The sequence below is a fragment of the Pelophylax lessonae genome (genome assembly GCF_965119305.1).
Source record: "Pelophylax lessonae genome assembly, chromosome: 8".
Classification (NCBI taxonomy): Eukaryota; Metazoa; Chordata; class Amphibia; order Anura; family Ranidae; genus Pelophylax; species Pelophylax lessonae.
In genome coordinates this window covers 251700748-251714381 of record NC_138775.1, presented here as the reverse complement: position 1 = coordinate 251714381, position 13634 = coordinate 251700748, and the positions used below count along the sequence as shown (strand labels likewise).

Genomic DNA, 13634 nt, shown 5'->3' with positions numbered 1-13634 from the left:
GAGACATGGCCAAGGTAAGAAAGGCTGAAAGACGACCACCACTGAACAAGACACACAAGCTGAAAAGTCAAGACTGGGCCAAGAAATATCTCAAGACTGATTTTTCAAAGGTTTTATGGACTGATGAAATGAGAGTGAGTCTTGATGGGCCAGATGGATGGGCCCGTGGCTGGATTGGTAAAGGGCAGAGAGCTCCAGTCCGACTCAGACGTCACCAAGGTGGAGTACTGGTTTGGGCTGGTATCATCAAAGATGAGCTTGTGGGGCCTTTTCGGGTTGAGGATGGAGTCAAGCTCAACTCCCAGTCCTACTGCCAGTTTCTGGAAGACACCTTCTTCAAGCAGTGGTACAGGAAGAAGTCTGCATCCTTCAAGAAAAACATGATTTTCATGCAGGACAATGCTCCATCACACGCGTCCAAGTACTCCACAGCGTGGCTGGCAAGAAAGGGTATAAAAGAAAAGCTAATGACATGGCCTCCTTGTTCACCTGATCTGAACCCCATTGAACCTGTGGTCCATCATCAAATGTGAGATTTACAAGGAGGGAAAACAGTACACCTCTCTGAACAGTCTGGGAGGCTGTGGTTGCTGCTGCACGCAATGTTGATGGTGAACAGATCAAAACACTGACAGAATCCATGGATGGCAGGCTTTTGAGTGTCCTTGCAAAGAAAGGTGGCTCTATTGGTCACTGATTTGTTTTTGAATGTCAGAAATGTATATTTGTGAATGTTGAGATGTTATATTGGTTTCACTGGTAAAAAATAAATAATTGAAATGGGTATACTGTATATTTGATTTTTGTTAAGTTGCCTAATAATTATGCACAGTAATAGTCACCTGCACACACAGATATCCCCCTAAAATAGCTAAAACTAAAAACAAACTAAAAACTACTTCCAAAAATAGTCAGCTTTGGTATTAATGAGTTTTTTGGGTTCATTGAGAACATGGTTGTTGTTCAATAATAAAATTAATCCTCAAAAATACTCATTTGCCTAATAATTCTGCACTCCCTGTAATTTTACCGCAAAGCATCATGGCCACCTCCTGTGTACAAGGCTTCAGCGGTAATCAGGGGTGTCAAACTGGCAGCCTTCCAGCTGTTGCGGAACAACAAGTCCCATCATGCCTCTGGTAGTCATGCTTGTAACTGTCAGCCTTGCAATGCCTCATGGAACTTGTAGTTTCGCAATAGCTGGAGGGCTGCCAGTTTTATGTGGGTGGTGGGGGAACAGTAAAACCAAAGCGCAACCGCCTGCTTTTACCACTCCTCCCCAGCCACTTGTGTGAACAAGCTCTTAGAGATGACAATACGGTCAGCTTACCTGCAAGAGTACTTCAAACAGCGGGGGCATTTATACTTCGCTTCTTCACCTCCACAGGTCTCACAGCTACAGGGAAGAGGAGATCGGTCAGAACAGTCCATAGTCTACAGAAAGTTGCTACCACACCAATATCAGAACCCCAACTACGGAATGTATAGTGCATTCAATGCTTTTGTATGTTGCCGTGCTTAGGTGCAAATTTTTAAACTTTTTATTTTCATTTGAATTTTATCACATAGGGGCCAAAAGTCCCCTTTTGGGGTTGAGGATGGGAGTGCGTGGGGTATATACTAGTGATCGACAGGTATCGTTTTTTTGGTGCCGATACTTTGGTCATCGGATTGCGGTATTGGCTGATATTTGTCAAAGGTACTGTTGTGGAGGGATCTGGGGGTCTAAAAGACCCCAAACCCCCTCCTCTTCGCTTAAACAGCACTTGGCTGTTTTGAATGCTGTCATTTTTTTAATCTGGCACCAAATACCCGTAAGTGATGTCATGACATTACTTCCGGGTTTTTACATGGAGACCCGATCAGAGCCGAAAGCGGCTTGGATCGGGTCTTCTCTTTAGTGGCTGTGCAGGCTGGTTGCCCGGGTCTCCCGGTGGGACGGGAGATCCGGGTGAGCCGCGGAAGGTGGCGGGGACGAAAATCGCACTGGATCGCACCAAAAGCAATACATGCTCTACTTTTAAAAAGGCACCACAACAGGATTGCATGATACTGTGGTACCATGCGATCCAGTGCAGGCAAATGCACTGCCTTTGCAATCTGCACTTGGGGCGACCTTAGGATTATTTGTGACAACTATAGCAGACCTCACACCCAGTTTCAGAAATGTGAACAGAACGAGGGGTGTCCCGCACCGCGCCCCACTGTAAACGATCTCTTAAGGATTTTTAGCGCATCACCTTTTGTTTATTTTGCATCAGATTTTCTCGCCCTGTCACGTACGCACAGTTTTGATTCTCAACATATCCGGTATCTACATACATGGCACAATCTCATCTTTTACTAAATAATAGGGAAATAAACTATAATTGTGTGCACTGAAATTCATTTTAGGGTATTTTTTTCTCTTTTAACCAATTGCTGACCGTCCCACATACATATACTGGGGGGGGGGGGGGCAGAGGGTCCTACAGGCAAAATCACGTACCTGTATGTCACCTGTTACTGCCAGGATTTTTCGGGCGACCACCTCTGCCGGGACTCACCCATCAATACTGATAGAGGCAGAATGGTGGTCTGGGACAAGGGAAGGCAGAGATCCTGTGTTTCTGCTAAGCAAGAACACAGATCCCCGTCTTCCTATAGAACAAGCATCCCCCACGCAGTAAGCAAGCACTCCCTAGGCACAAATGTAACCCTTTGATCACTCCTTCCCTACCAGTGTCAGTTACAGTAACAGTGCATATTTTTAGCACTGATCATCATTGTATTGGTGTCCCCAAAAAGTGTCACTTTTGGCGCTTTTCCACTGCATGGAACCGAATGGTTTGGCTCGCTTTTGTGCTTTTCCACTGCTGGTACCGCATGGTACGGTGGCGCTTTTCCACTACATGGAACCGAGCGGTACGGCTCGCTTAAACAGTACCACCTCAGTAGTGGTTCCAACAGGGCCATACCGGTACCATATCCCACAATCCTTTGCACGCAGCCTTGACTGTTTGTCACTACTAGCCACTGATTGGTCAGAGAATCGTTGTTATCCCACCCACTTACTTTAGTACTATAGTGGAAAAGCAAAGCGTACCGAACCGCTCCAACACCGTACCATGTGGTACCATGCAGTGGAAAACCAAACAGAGCCAAGCAGGGCCAAGTAGAGCTGAGCCGGTACTTGCAGTGGAAAAGTGCCATTTAGTGCAGGGGTCTTCAAACTGTGGCCCTCCAGCTGTTCAGGAACTACAATTCCCATCATTCCTAGTCATGTCTGTGAATGTCGGAGTTTTACAATGCCTCATGGGATGTGTAGTTCCGCAACAGCTGGAGGGCCGTAGTTTGAGGATCCCTGATTTAGTGTCTGATTTGTCTGCTGCAATGTCCCAGTCCCCACTGCAAGTTGCTGACTGCCGCCATTACTAGTATTAAATAAAAATTCCATAAAAAAATTCTCATAGCTTGTAGACACTATAACTTTTGCGCAAACCAATCAGTATACACTTAATATGATTTTATTTGACTAAAAACCATGTTGCAGAATACATATTGTACTAAATTGATGAAGAAATTAGATTTTTTTATTGGATATCTTTTATAGCATAAAGTAAAATATTGCAAAGTTACAGTGTTTTACTTTACAGGTAGCGCTGTGACAATATAAACAACAATTAGTAAAAATGGGTCCATATAATGCATGACACCCAGTGCTGTTCTTGATACACCCATGTGCCGCTGCTATGTAACATATAATCAGTGTAGTCCTCCTTTATATAAATCTCCACTATTTCCAAACACCTCCTGGCGTCCATTTATGGATTCCTCTCCCTTTAGATGAAAAGCTCACCAACTCCAAACGCTTCCCATTCTTAAGTGAAATTAACCAGCATAGATAAAGGCACACATTGATTTTTTATTTTTGTATAAGAGAGATTAAGGCCCCTTTCACACTTGTGCGACTTATCCTGTGATTTGGGACTGCAAAAATCGCATGACAAGTCGTTCTCCATTATTCCCAATGAGTACCGTTAATATCTGTGCGACTTGAAGTCGCACCAACTTCAATGTAGTCACTGCACTACTTTGGCCTAATTTTCATGTGTTTTGAGGTCCAAAGACATAGGCATTGCTTCAAGCCCAGGCGAAAATTGCATCAAAATCGTGGCAACAAAATCGCGCAACTTTTAAGTCACACAAGTGTGAAAGGGGCCTTAAGTGCCGGTTCACACAGATGCGGCGATCGCATGTAATGTCGGAGCGCACTGCTTCTTCATTACATGCGATCGGCTGTGCGGTGCGAGTTTAGCCATACACTTTGTATGGCTAAATTCGCACTGCACCTGCAGCAAACACGCACCTTTTTTTGCAGCCGCATCAGGATCGGATCGCACAGCGGTTCACACTTGTGCGATCCGATCCTGTGCGAACTGCAAGGTCGCACTGCGATATGCGATCAAACTGGGGGTGTCGTTAACATTACATTGACACCCCCAGCGTGTCGCATATGGCAGTGTGAACTGCCGGGGGTGCGTGTGCGATGCGGGAACAGGCTGTGGATTCGCAGCCTTCCCGCATCGCATAAATGTGAACCGAGGCTCATAGTTTCATAGCGCAGAGTTTTATTTATTTTTTTCACCTAAAAATATTTTTTTCTCAAAATTGTTGGTCTTGTTTTGATTATAGCACAAAAAAAATAAAAACCACAGAGGTGATCAAATACCATCAAAAGAAAGCTCTATTTTTGGGGGGAAAAAAAAGGACATCAATTTTATTTGGGTACAACCTCACACGACCGCGCAATTATCCCGTTAAATTAACGCAGTGCCGAATCGCAAAAAATGGCCTGGTCATGAAGGGGGGGGGGTAAACCTTCTGGAGCTGAAGTGGTTAAAAGAAATCCAGTTCATACCAATACACAGGAGAGACGCGTTCTTTGTGCGTTTCCCGCACCATAGAGGACCGCGCTGCCCTTGTGAGAGTGTGCGGGTGTCAACAAATTGTTATTGGCACCCCAAATGCATCTCACAAATGCAGAGCGGTTGTGGGCAGCAAATCACATGGCGCGGCAGTACAGCGCGGTTTGGTGAAGCGCGTTCTGAAAAATCAAGTGCTGGCATTACCACCTTTCCGTGTTCTGCTGCGTTTTGTAGCCCGTTCAGGTGAATGCAATGCCAGACCGTGCAGGTACGCACAGGGCACGCAGTGTGACCCCCCCACATGAAAACATCAATGTAACATAAAATTGTGCACCATAAAATGTTACAGCAACCATCTTTTTATTCTACAGGTTCTCTTCTCTCAGAAAAGAGATAGCAATCCTCTAACCAAAACTACACATTTTAGGGGGGGGGGGGGAATACATTTTCTCCAGCAGTGAAAGGGTTAAAGTCCCTCCTGTAACATGAACATGTTTCATTGGACAGTTTATAGGATTTCATTACCCCAGTCAGCAGCCAGCATTCTCTGGGTTGACTCCTTCGGCATGGTAAACAGAACCCACCCCACTGCTTGTCTCCCCTCAATACATGATGGTACAGCCCAGTTCAGTGCCTGCCCACCTCACCTGGACAGGGATATCTTCCTCTTGGGTCGCAAACACACCTCCGGCTCCCCATCCAGCCCCAGACCCTCGGGCAGGAGCAAAGACTCCATGGCAGCTCTCTAGAGCACACGTGGGAACTACTTCCGGTGGTCTTAGCAAGATAGGCTGGTGTCATAGAAACAGGAAGAGGGCGGCGGCCATGTTGGGTGTGGCGGAATATGCCATTCGGGCGGCCATGTTGTGGATGGCAAAGGATTATTTTTTTTTAGCCTATAACTAGAAAAGGGACGACTGTCCTTACAAAAAAAAATGAATTTATATAAATACAAATATATGAATGTATAGAGAGGAGGCTTACTTTTACACGAATTCATTCATATACATATCTATGTAGTATATATACTTTTTTGTTTTTCTAATTATCTATTATTTAACCACTTTAAGACTTTTTCTGACATTTATTGTTTATGAGTAAAAATTTGTATTTTTAGCTAGAAAATGTATTAGAATCCCTAAACATGATATATATATATTAGGGATCAGCCGATTATCAGCAAAGCCGATATATCGGGGGGCCGATATAAGAAAGTGCTTGTACCGGAGTGATGCCTGCAGCTAGAGGCCAGAGGCATACCTAGGGTCTCCAGCGCCCTTGGCGAGGAACTGTATCGGCGCCCCCTCCCCCCCCCCAGGTAGAGAGAGTTTGACAGAGAGAGAGGGGTTTACAGAGAAATAGGGTGACAGAGAGAAGGTATGAGAGAGAGGGGGGGTGACAGAGAGAGAGAGGGCAGGAGACAGGGAGAGAGAGGGGTGACATGGAGAGAGAGAGGGGTGACAGGGAGTGAGAAGGGTGACATGGAGAGAGGGGGGCCCGGGAAAGAGAGGGGGTGACAGGGAGAGAGAGGGGGTGACAGGGAGTGAGAGGGGGTGACAGGGGGGTGACAGGGAGTGAGAGGGGGTGACAGGGAGTGAGGGGGGTGACAGGGAGTGAGGGGGGGTGACGGGAAGTAGTGGGGGGTGACAGGGAGTGAGGGGGGTGACAGGGAGTAAGGGGGGTGACAGGGAGTGGGGGGGTGACAGGGAGTGAGGGGGGGACAGGGAGTTAAGAGGGTGACAGGGAGTGAGGGGGAGGGGGTTAAAGGGAGTAGTGGTGGGTGACAGGGAGTAGTGGGGGGTGACAGGGAGTGAGGGGGGTGACAGGGAGTGAGGGGGGTGACAGGGAGTAGTGGGGGTGACAGGGAGTGAGGTGGGTGACAGGGAGTGAGGGGGGTGACAGGGAGTAAGGGGGGGTGACAGGGAGTGGGGGGGGGTGACAGGGAGCGAGGGGGGGACAGGGAGTTAAGAGGGTGACAGGGAGTGAGGGGGGTGACAGGGAGTGAGGGGGTGATAGGGAGTGAGGGGGGGGGGGTTAAAGGGAGTAGTGGTGGGTGACAGGGAGTAGTGGGGGGTGACAGGGAGTGAGGGGGTGACAGGGAGTAGTGGGGGGTGACAGGGAGTGAGGGGGGGTGACAGGGAGTGAGGGAAGGTGACAGGGAGTGAGGGAAGGTGACAGGGAGTGAGGGGGGTGACAGGGAGTGAGGGGGGGTGGCAGGGAGTAGTGGGGGGTGACAGGGAGTGAGGGGGGGGGGTGACAGGAGTGGGGGGGTGACAGGGAGAAGTGGGGGGTGACAGGGAGTAGTGGGGTGACAGGGAGTGAGGGGGTGACAGGGAGTAGTGGGGAGTGATAGGGAGTGAGGGGGGGTGACAGGGAGTAGTGGGGGGTGACATGACCGGGCCCGATACACCGCCCCCGGTCCTTGTACCATCATGGTGCTCGGTGATGAAGTCTCCATCCTACCACACCGCATCCCGGCCCGGATCCCCGCAGACACACACTTCCCCCCCCCCCCGTGAGTAGTGACAGGGAGTAATGGGGGTGACAGGGAGTGAGGGGGGGTGACAGGGAGTGAGGGGGGTGACAGGGAGTGAGGGGGGTGACAGGGAGTGAGGGGGGTGACAGGGAGTAAGGGGGGGTGACAGGGAGTGGGGGGGTGACAGGGAGCGAGGGGGGACAGGGAGTTAAGAGGGTGACAGGGAGTGAGGGGGGTGACAGGGAGTGAGGGGGTGATAGGGAGTGAGGGGGGGGGTTAAAGGGAGTAGTGGTGGGTGACAGGGAGTAGTGGGGGGTGACAGGGAGTGAGGGGGGTGACAGGGAGTAGTGGGGGGTGACAGGGAGTGAGGGGGGGTGACAGGGAGTGAGGGAAGGTGACAGGGAGTGAGGGGGGTGACAGGGAGTGAGGGGGGTGACAGGGAGTGAGGGGGGGTGGCAGGGAGTAGTGGGGGGTGACAGGGAGTGAGGGGGTGACAGGAGTGGGGGGGGTGACAGGGAGAAGTGGGGGGTGACAGGGAGTAGTGGGGGTGACAGGGAGTGAGGGGGGGTGACAGGGAGTAGTGGGGAGTGATAGGGAGTGAGGGGGGGTGACAGGGAGTAGTGGGGGGTGACATGACCGGGCCCGATACACCGCCCCCGGTCCTTGTACCATCATGGTGCTCGGTGATGAAGTCTCCATCCTACCACACCGCATCCCGGCCCGGATCCCCGCAGACACACACTCCCCCCCCCCCGTGAGTAGTGACAGGGAGTAATGGGGGTGACAGGGAGTGAGGGGGGGTGACAGGGAGTAGTGGGGGTGACAGGGAGTGAGGGGGGTGACAGGGAGTAAGGGGGGTGACAGGGAGTGGGGGGGTGACAGGGAGCGAGGGGGGGACAGGGAGTTAAGAGGGTGACAGGGAGTGAGGGGGGTGACAGGGAGTGAGGGGGTGATAGGGAGTGAGGGGGGGGGTTAAAGGGAGTAGTGGTGGGTGACCGGGAGTAGTGGGGGGTGACAGGGAGTGAGGGGGGTGACAGGGAGTAGTGGGGGGTGACAGGGAGTGAGGGGGGGTGACAGGGAGTGAGGGAAGGTGACAGGGAGTGAGGGGGGTGACAGGGAGTGAGGGGGGTGGCAGGGAGTGAGGGGGGGTGGCAGGGAGTAGTGGGGGGTGACAGGGAGTGAGGGGGTGACAGGAGTGGGGGGGGTGACAGGGAGAAGTGGGGGGTGACAGGGAGTAGTGGGGGTGACAGGGAGTGAGGGGGGGTGACAGGGAGTAGTGGGGAGTGATAGGGAGTGAGGGGGGGTGACAGGGAGTAGTGGGGGGTGACATGACTGGGCCCGATACACCGCCCCCGGTCCTTGTACCATCATGGTGCTCGGTGATGAAGTCTCCATCCTACCACACCGCATCCCGGCCCGGATCCCCGCAGACACACACTCCCCCCCCCCCGTGAGTAGTGACAGGGAGTAATGGGGGTGACAGGGAGTGAGGGGGGGGGTGACAGGGAGTAGTGGGGGTGACAGGGAGTAGTGGGGGGTGACAGGGAGTGAGGGGGGGTGACAGGGTGTGAGGGGGGTGAGAGGGAGTGGGGGGGTGTGACAGGGAGTGGGGGGGTGTGACAGGGAGTGGTAGGGGTGACAGGGAGTGAGGGGGGTAACAGGAGTGGGGGGTTGACAGGGAGTGAGGGGGGGTGACAGGGAGTAGTGGGGGTGACAGGGAGTAGTGGGGGGTGACGGGGAGTGAGGGGGGGTGACAAGGAGTAGTGGGGGGTGACATGACCAGGCCCGATACACCGCCCCCGATCCTGGTACCATCATGGTGCTCGGTGATGAAGTCTCCATCCTACTTCACCTCATCCTGGCCCGGATCCCGGCAGACACACACTTTCTCCCCCCTGTGAACCTTTCACCGGGCGCGTTTTCCCTCACCTCCGATCAGCACAGCTGCAGCATCTCGTGGGAACACGCTCCGGCACTCATCTCAGCAGCCGCGAGCAGCCAGGTGGGCAGGGACAGTCACCTTCCAGCGAGTACAAACACAGAGCATGGGCGGAAGGCGAGGTGAAGAAAAGGGGGGGGCGCCGGCCGCTGGGCGACGGGATCGCAGGCTGAGGAGCGGTAATTCACTGCTACAGTGCCAATGTTTTTGCGCCCCTGGCAGGCGCCGTTCTGGCCAACCCCACGGTACGCCCCTGCTAGAGGCATCACCCCGGTACCGGCGTCCATAGCCAACGGTCGGCTGACTTGTAAAGACAACCGATGCAGCCGAGAAGCCACTCGGCTGTCATTAAAAGGAGCAGGAGGGGACACGTAAGCTCAGAGGGATGGGGTGCATTACTATTTTTTTTCTTATTTATTTTACTTTTTATTTTTACACTGTTCCTTTAAAAAAAAAATGTATCATTTTTATTCCTATTACAAGGAATGTAAACATCCCTTGTAATACCTAACATGTCATGCTTTAAAATTGCACACACTCATGGAATGGCGATAAACTATGGTACTTAAATCGGAGTTCCACTCAAAAGTGGAAATCTGCTGATCTGCTTCCTTCCCCTTCGGTGCCCCATTTGGCACCTTTCAGGGGGGATTGGGTACCTGTCTTTGACAGGTACTCTTCCTCACTTCCTGGGAGACTGCGCCGCGGCACTGTACCTCAGAAGTTCGGCCCCCTCCTTTTTCCTCCTCCGCTGGGCCAATTACAAAGCACAGCACGCTTTGCGCATGCGCAGTAGGGAACCAACAGTGAAGCCGGAAGGCTTCACTGCTGGGTTCCCCAAATCTGGATGGCGGCGGCACCCGAGAGCTGATACGTAAATCGGCTTCGGGTACCGACATCGCGGGCTCCCTGGACAGGTAAGTTCTACTATTTAAAAGTCAGCAGCTACAGTATTTGAAGCTGCTGACTTTTCACTTTTCAGGAACTCTGCTTTAAAAATCTCCATAGTCGACACTTTTACAGGTTACCTGTTTAGAGTTACAGATGAGGTCTTGTGCTAGAATCAATGCTCTCACTCTAACATATGCGGGCGTGACTTAGGGCTCTTTCACACGGCCGTTCAGTTTTTTGCCTCCGCTCCGGTACTTTTTTTTCACGGAGCGGATGACATTTGTATCATCCGCTCCGTATGTCTGCATATCATCCCATCCCTTTGCGGATGATATACGGACATAATGTATGTCTGTGGGCATTGCGGATGTCAGCGGATGACACCTCTGACATCCGATTTTGCTTCCTTTCTGTTTTTTTAACGGAGGAAAAATAGGGTTCTGTTCCGTTCCAAAAAACGGAACAGAACTGAAAGGAAGAAAATCGGATGTCAGCGGATGGTCATCCCATTGACATCCCATCCCATTGATATACATTATGTCCGTAAATCATCCGCAAAAAAATAGGATGATTTGCGGACATACGGAGCGCCCGTGTGAAAGGGCCCTTACGTATACATTCGCTTCTGTGCACGAGCTCGGAGGAATAGGGCGCTTTAAAAAAAAAAAAATTCTTATTTATTTTACTTTTTTTTTTTTTATTTACACTGTCCCTTTCATTTTTTTTTTTATCACTTTTTTTCCTATTACAATGAAAACATCCCTTGTAATAGAAATAAGCATGACAGGGAACCAGAAGTGACATCAGAGGTCGCTCTGGTCCTCCAAGGGCATAGAGCCAAGTGAGGGCTATCTTGCCTTCCTACGAAGCCATGGATCGAACCGGATGGCTTCCAGGTTTTTTGATGGCTCCAGTAAACCCGGAAGACACCGGGAAGCAGCAGGAGGGGGCACCTCACCCGCCGCCTATAAAAGTGATCCCGCTGTGAATGCCCCGTTTATCAGAAAACCGGCCACCTGCTGTAAATAAAGACACCGAGGTTATGGCAGCTAGCTGCCTCCATAACCCCAGTATTTAACATCAAAATAATGATGTATATTTACAGTTAGGCAGTCAGCAAGTGGCGTACATATGGTTTGTGTGAACATCTGTAAATACTTATATATGTACACATGGAAATCATTGGAAAAATTGTACGTATCTAAGCACTGTATGTGTCTAATCCTGAGTACTTTAGGTGCATATTTGATGTCAAATCTTCTGCTAGCTCTGCCAGCAAGAACCTGTGCAGAAAATATTCATGTGTGGGAATGAGCCCTTAGGCCTGTACACCCATGTGAAGGGCTGTCTTTGCCCACATGGGATGGGATGTATGGGATGTACAGGTGTTCCATGTACAGGGAAGACGTGTAAAGGTAATCAGGGCAACCGATTCGTAAGTATTGGGTCCTCTATGGAGTACCTGATTATTTACAGAATTTTTTCCATCATTTTTAGTCTGTACTCCAATATTGATGTTTTTCTCTTTAGACATGCTTCCTATGCATCCACTCTTGAAGAAGAGAGCGTTATCTTGCGAAATGCGTTGAGACAAGTTGCATTTTATTATTATGTTTTTATTTTTGAGACCAAGATACATCGTACTATTATGTATACATTTATGTAACTCATTATCAGTATTGTGTACTGCAATATCAGTAATTGGTTTGGCATTTTCATGTGTTTCATGGTGCATGATGTTATTTATTATTTACTCCAACAAACTGTAATAAAGGTTGAAAATACTTTTTCTATGTATCTACATTCATTTTTTATTACTGGCCACATGTGCTCACCTTATCTAAAGTCCCGGGGGCCAATCTGTTCTTTTTATATGTTTATATTGGGATGGAGGTGTGTCACAGATGGCACCAGACCATTCTTTAGTTGCTACTGAAATTCTGGTGGAAGACACCCATCTGTGCCCAAAATGGTCTGGTATCATCCTGGCCAATGATTTATTTTACTTTAGTTTATTTTTATTTTTATTTTACTCTACACCAATTCATTTATTCCGATGTGAAATCTTTATATTGGTTGTTCTATTCTGTTCTGGTTCCTTTGATGGGTTCCTTTTGTTTGGTGGGTTTCTATGTCCCAGGAGCTGCGATGTATGAAGAGGGAGGTTTTCCTCCTTTGCTGTACCTTCCCTTCCTGCTTGACGGGCGGGTCCACCTATACATCGGCGTCATGTTGCATGCTCGGCGTGCGACGTCAGCGCATGTGCATGACGTCATCACGCCGATGCGTGCCACATCATCTTGGGGCGGCTGGGGGAAGTCTGTGTCCGGCGTCCTTCCCCCCCATGAGGTCGCAGACACCTTTGGCCTCTGCCTGACCCATCACTTGCCATCTGCCACATGACGTTAGGGTCCCACGGACCAATGCCTGCTTGGGGCACCAATGGGAAGGATGGTAGTTGGGATACTCTTCTTCCTTTTTTCAACATTTGTACACTTGTTTTATGGCACCAGCATTAACCTTTATGGTAGGTACTTGCTCATTCACTTATCCATTCCCACGATTCCCTGTTTAATCTGGGTGTTTGGCCCTTTTCACTCTTCTTTGTACCTATGTCTACAATTTTCTTACCAGCAATTTTGCTATTTATCTGGTGACAGTTTAATTTCACCTCTTCCTTTTTTCTTTTTCCTCTCCATCCATGGCATTGTCATGCCACTACTTCACAAGCCCTTCTTTTATCTAGCATATTACCTTATTACTCTGTCACATTAGACAATATAATTTATATTTATCCTGCCATTACTGATACTTTTTTATGACAGATATGGAAGGTACACTTTTTCATCTTACTCACCCATCACTCACCTCCCATATGTCTCCATGTTGGTTCTTGTCTGCTTGGACCCTTCAGCTCCTGGGTCAGACCTATCCCACCACCACCGAATAGAAGCCTATCTTTTGACTCCATCCCAAACCATTCGTAAGTATTGGGTCCTCTATGTAGTTCCCGATTATTTACAGACTTTTTTCCATCATTTTTAGCCTGTACTCCAATATTGATGTTTTTCTATTTAGACATGCTTCCTATGCATCCACTCTTGAAGAAGCGAGCGTTTGCTCACGAAACGCGTCAAGACCAAGATGCATTATATTATTATGTTTTAATTTTTGAGACCAATATGCATTGTACTATTATGTATACATATATGTAACTCATTATTATCAGTATTGTGTACTGCAATACCACTAATTGCTTTGCATTTTCATGTGTTTCATGGTGCATGATGTTATTTATTATTTACTCCAACAAATTGTAATAAAGGTTGAAAATACTTTTTCTATATATCTACATTCATTTTTTATTACTGGCCACATATGCTCACCTCATCTAAAGTCCCGGGGCCAATTTGTTCTTTTT

General features: G+C 49.2%; 1 protein-coding gene across 1 annotated transcript in view; it reads right to left on the bottom strand.

Annotated features, from left to right (window-relative positions):
• ZNHIT6 (zinc finger HIT-type containing 6) overlaps nt 1-5675 on the bottom strand; it is a 65986-nt gene extending 60311 nt beyond the window's left edge. The window contains exons 1-2 of the mRNA XM_082266633.1: nt 5555-5675; nt 1331-1396 (exon numbers count right to left, since the gene is read on the bottom strand). Coding sequence (XP_082122759.1) covers nt 1331-1396; nt 5555-5643 — 155 coding nt within the window. The 5' untranslated portion in view covers nt 5644-5675. The remainder of the gene's footprint in view (nt 1-1330; nt 1397-5554) is intronic.
• Between the last annotated feature and the right edge of the window lie 7959 nt (nt 5676-13634).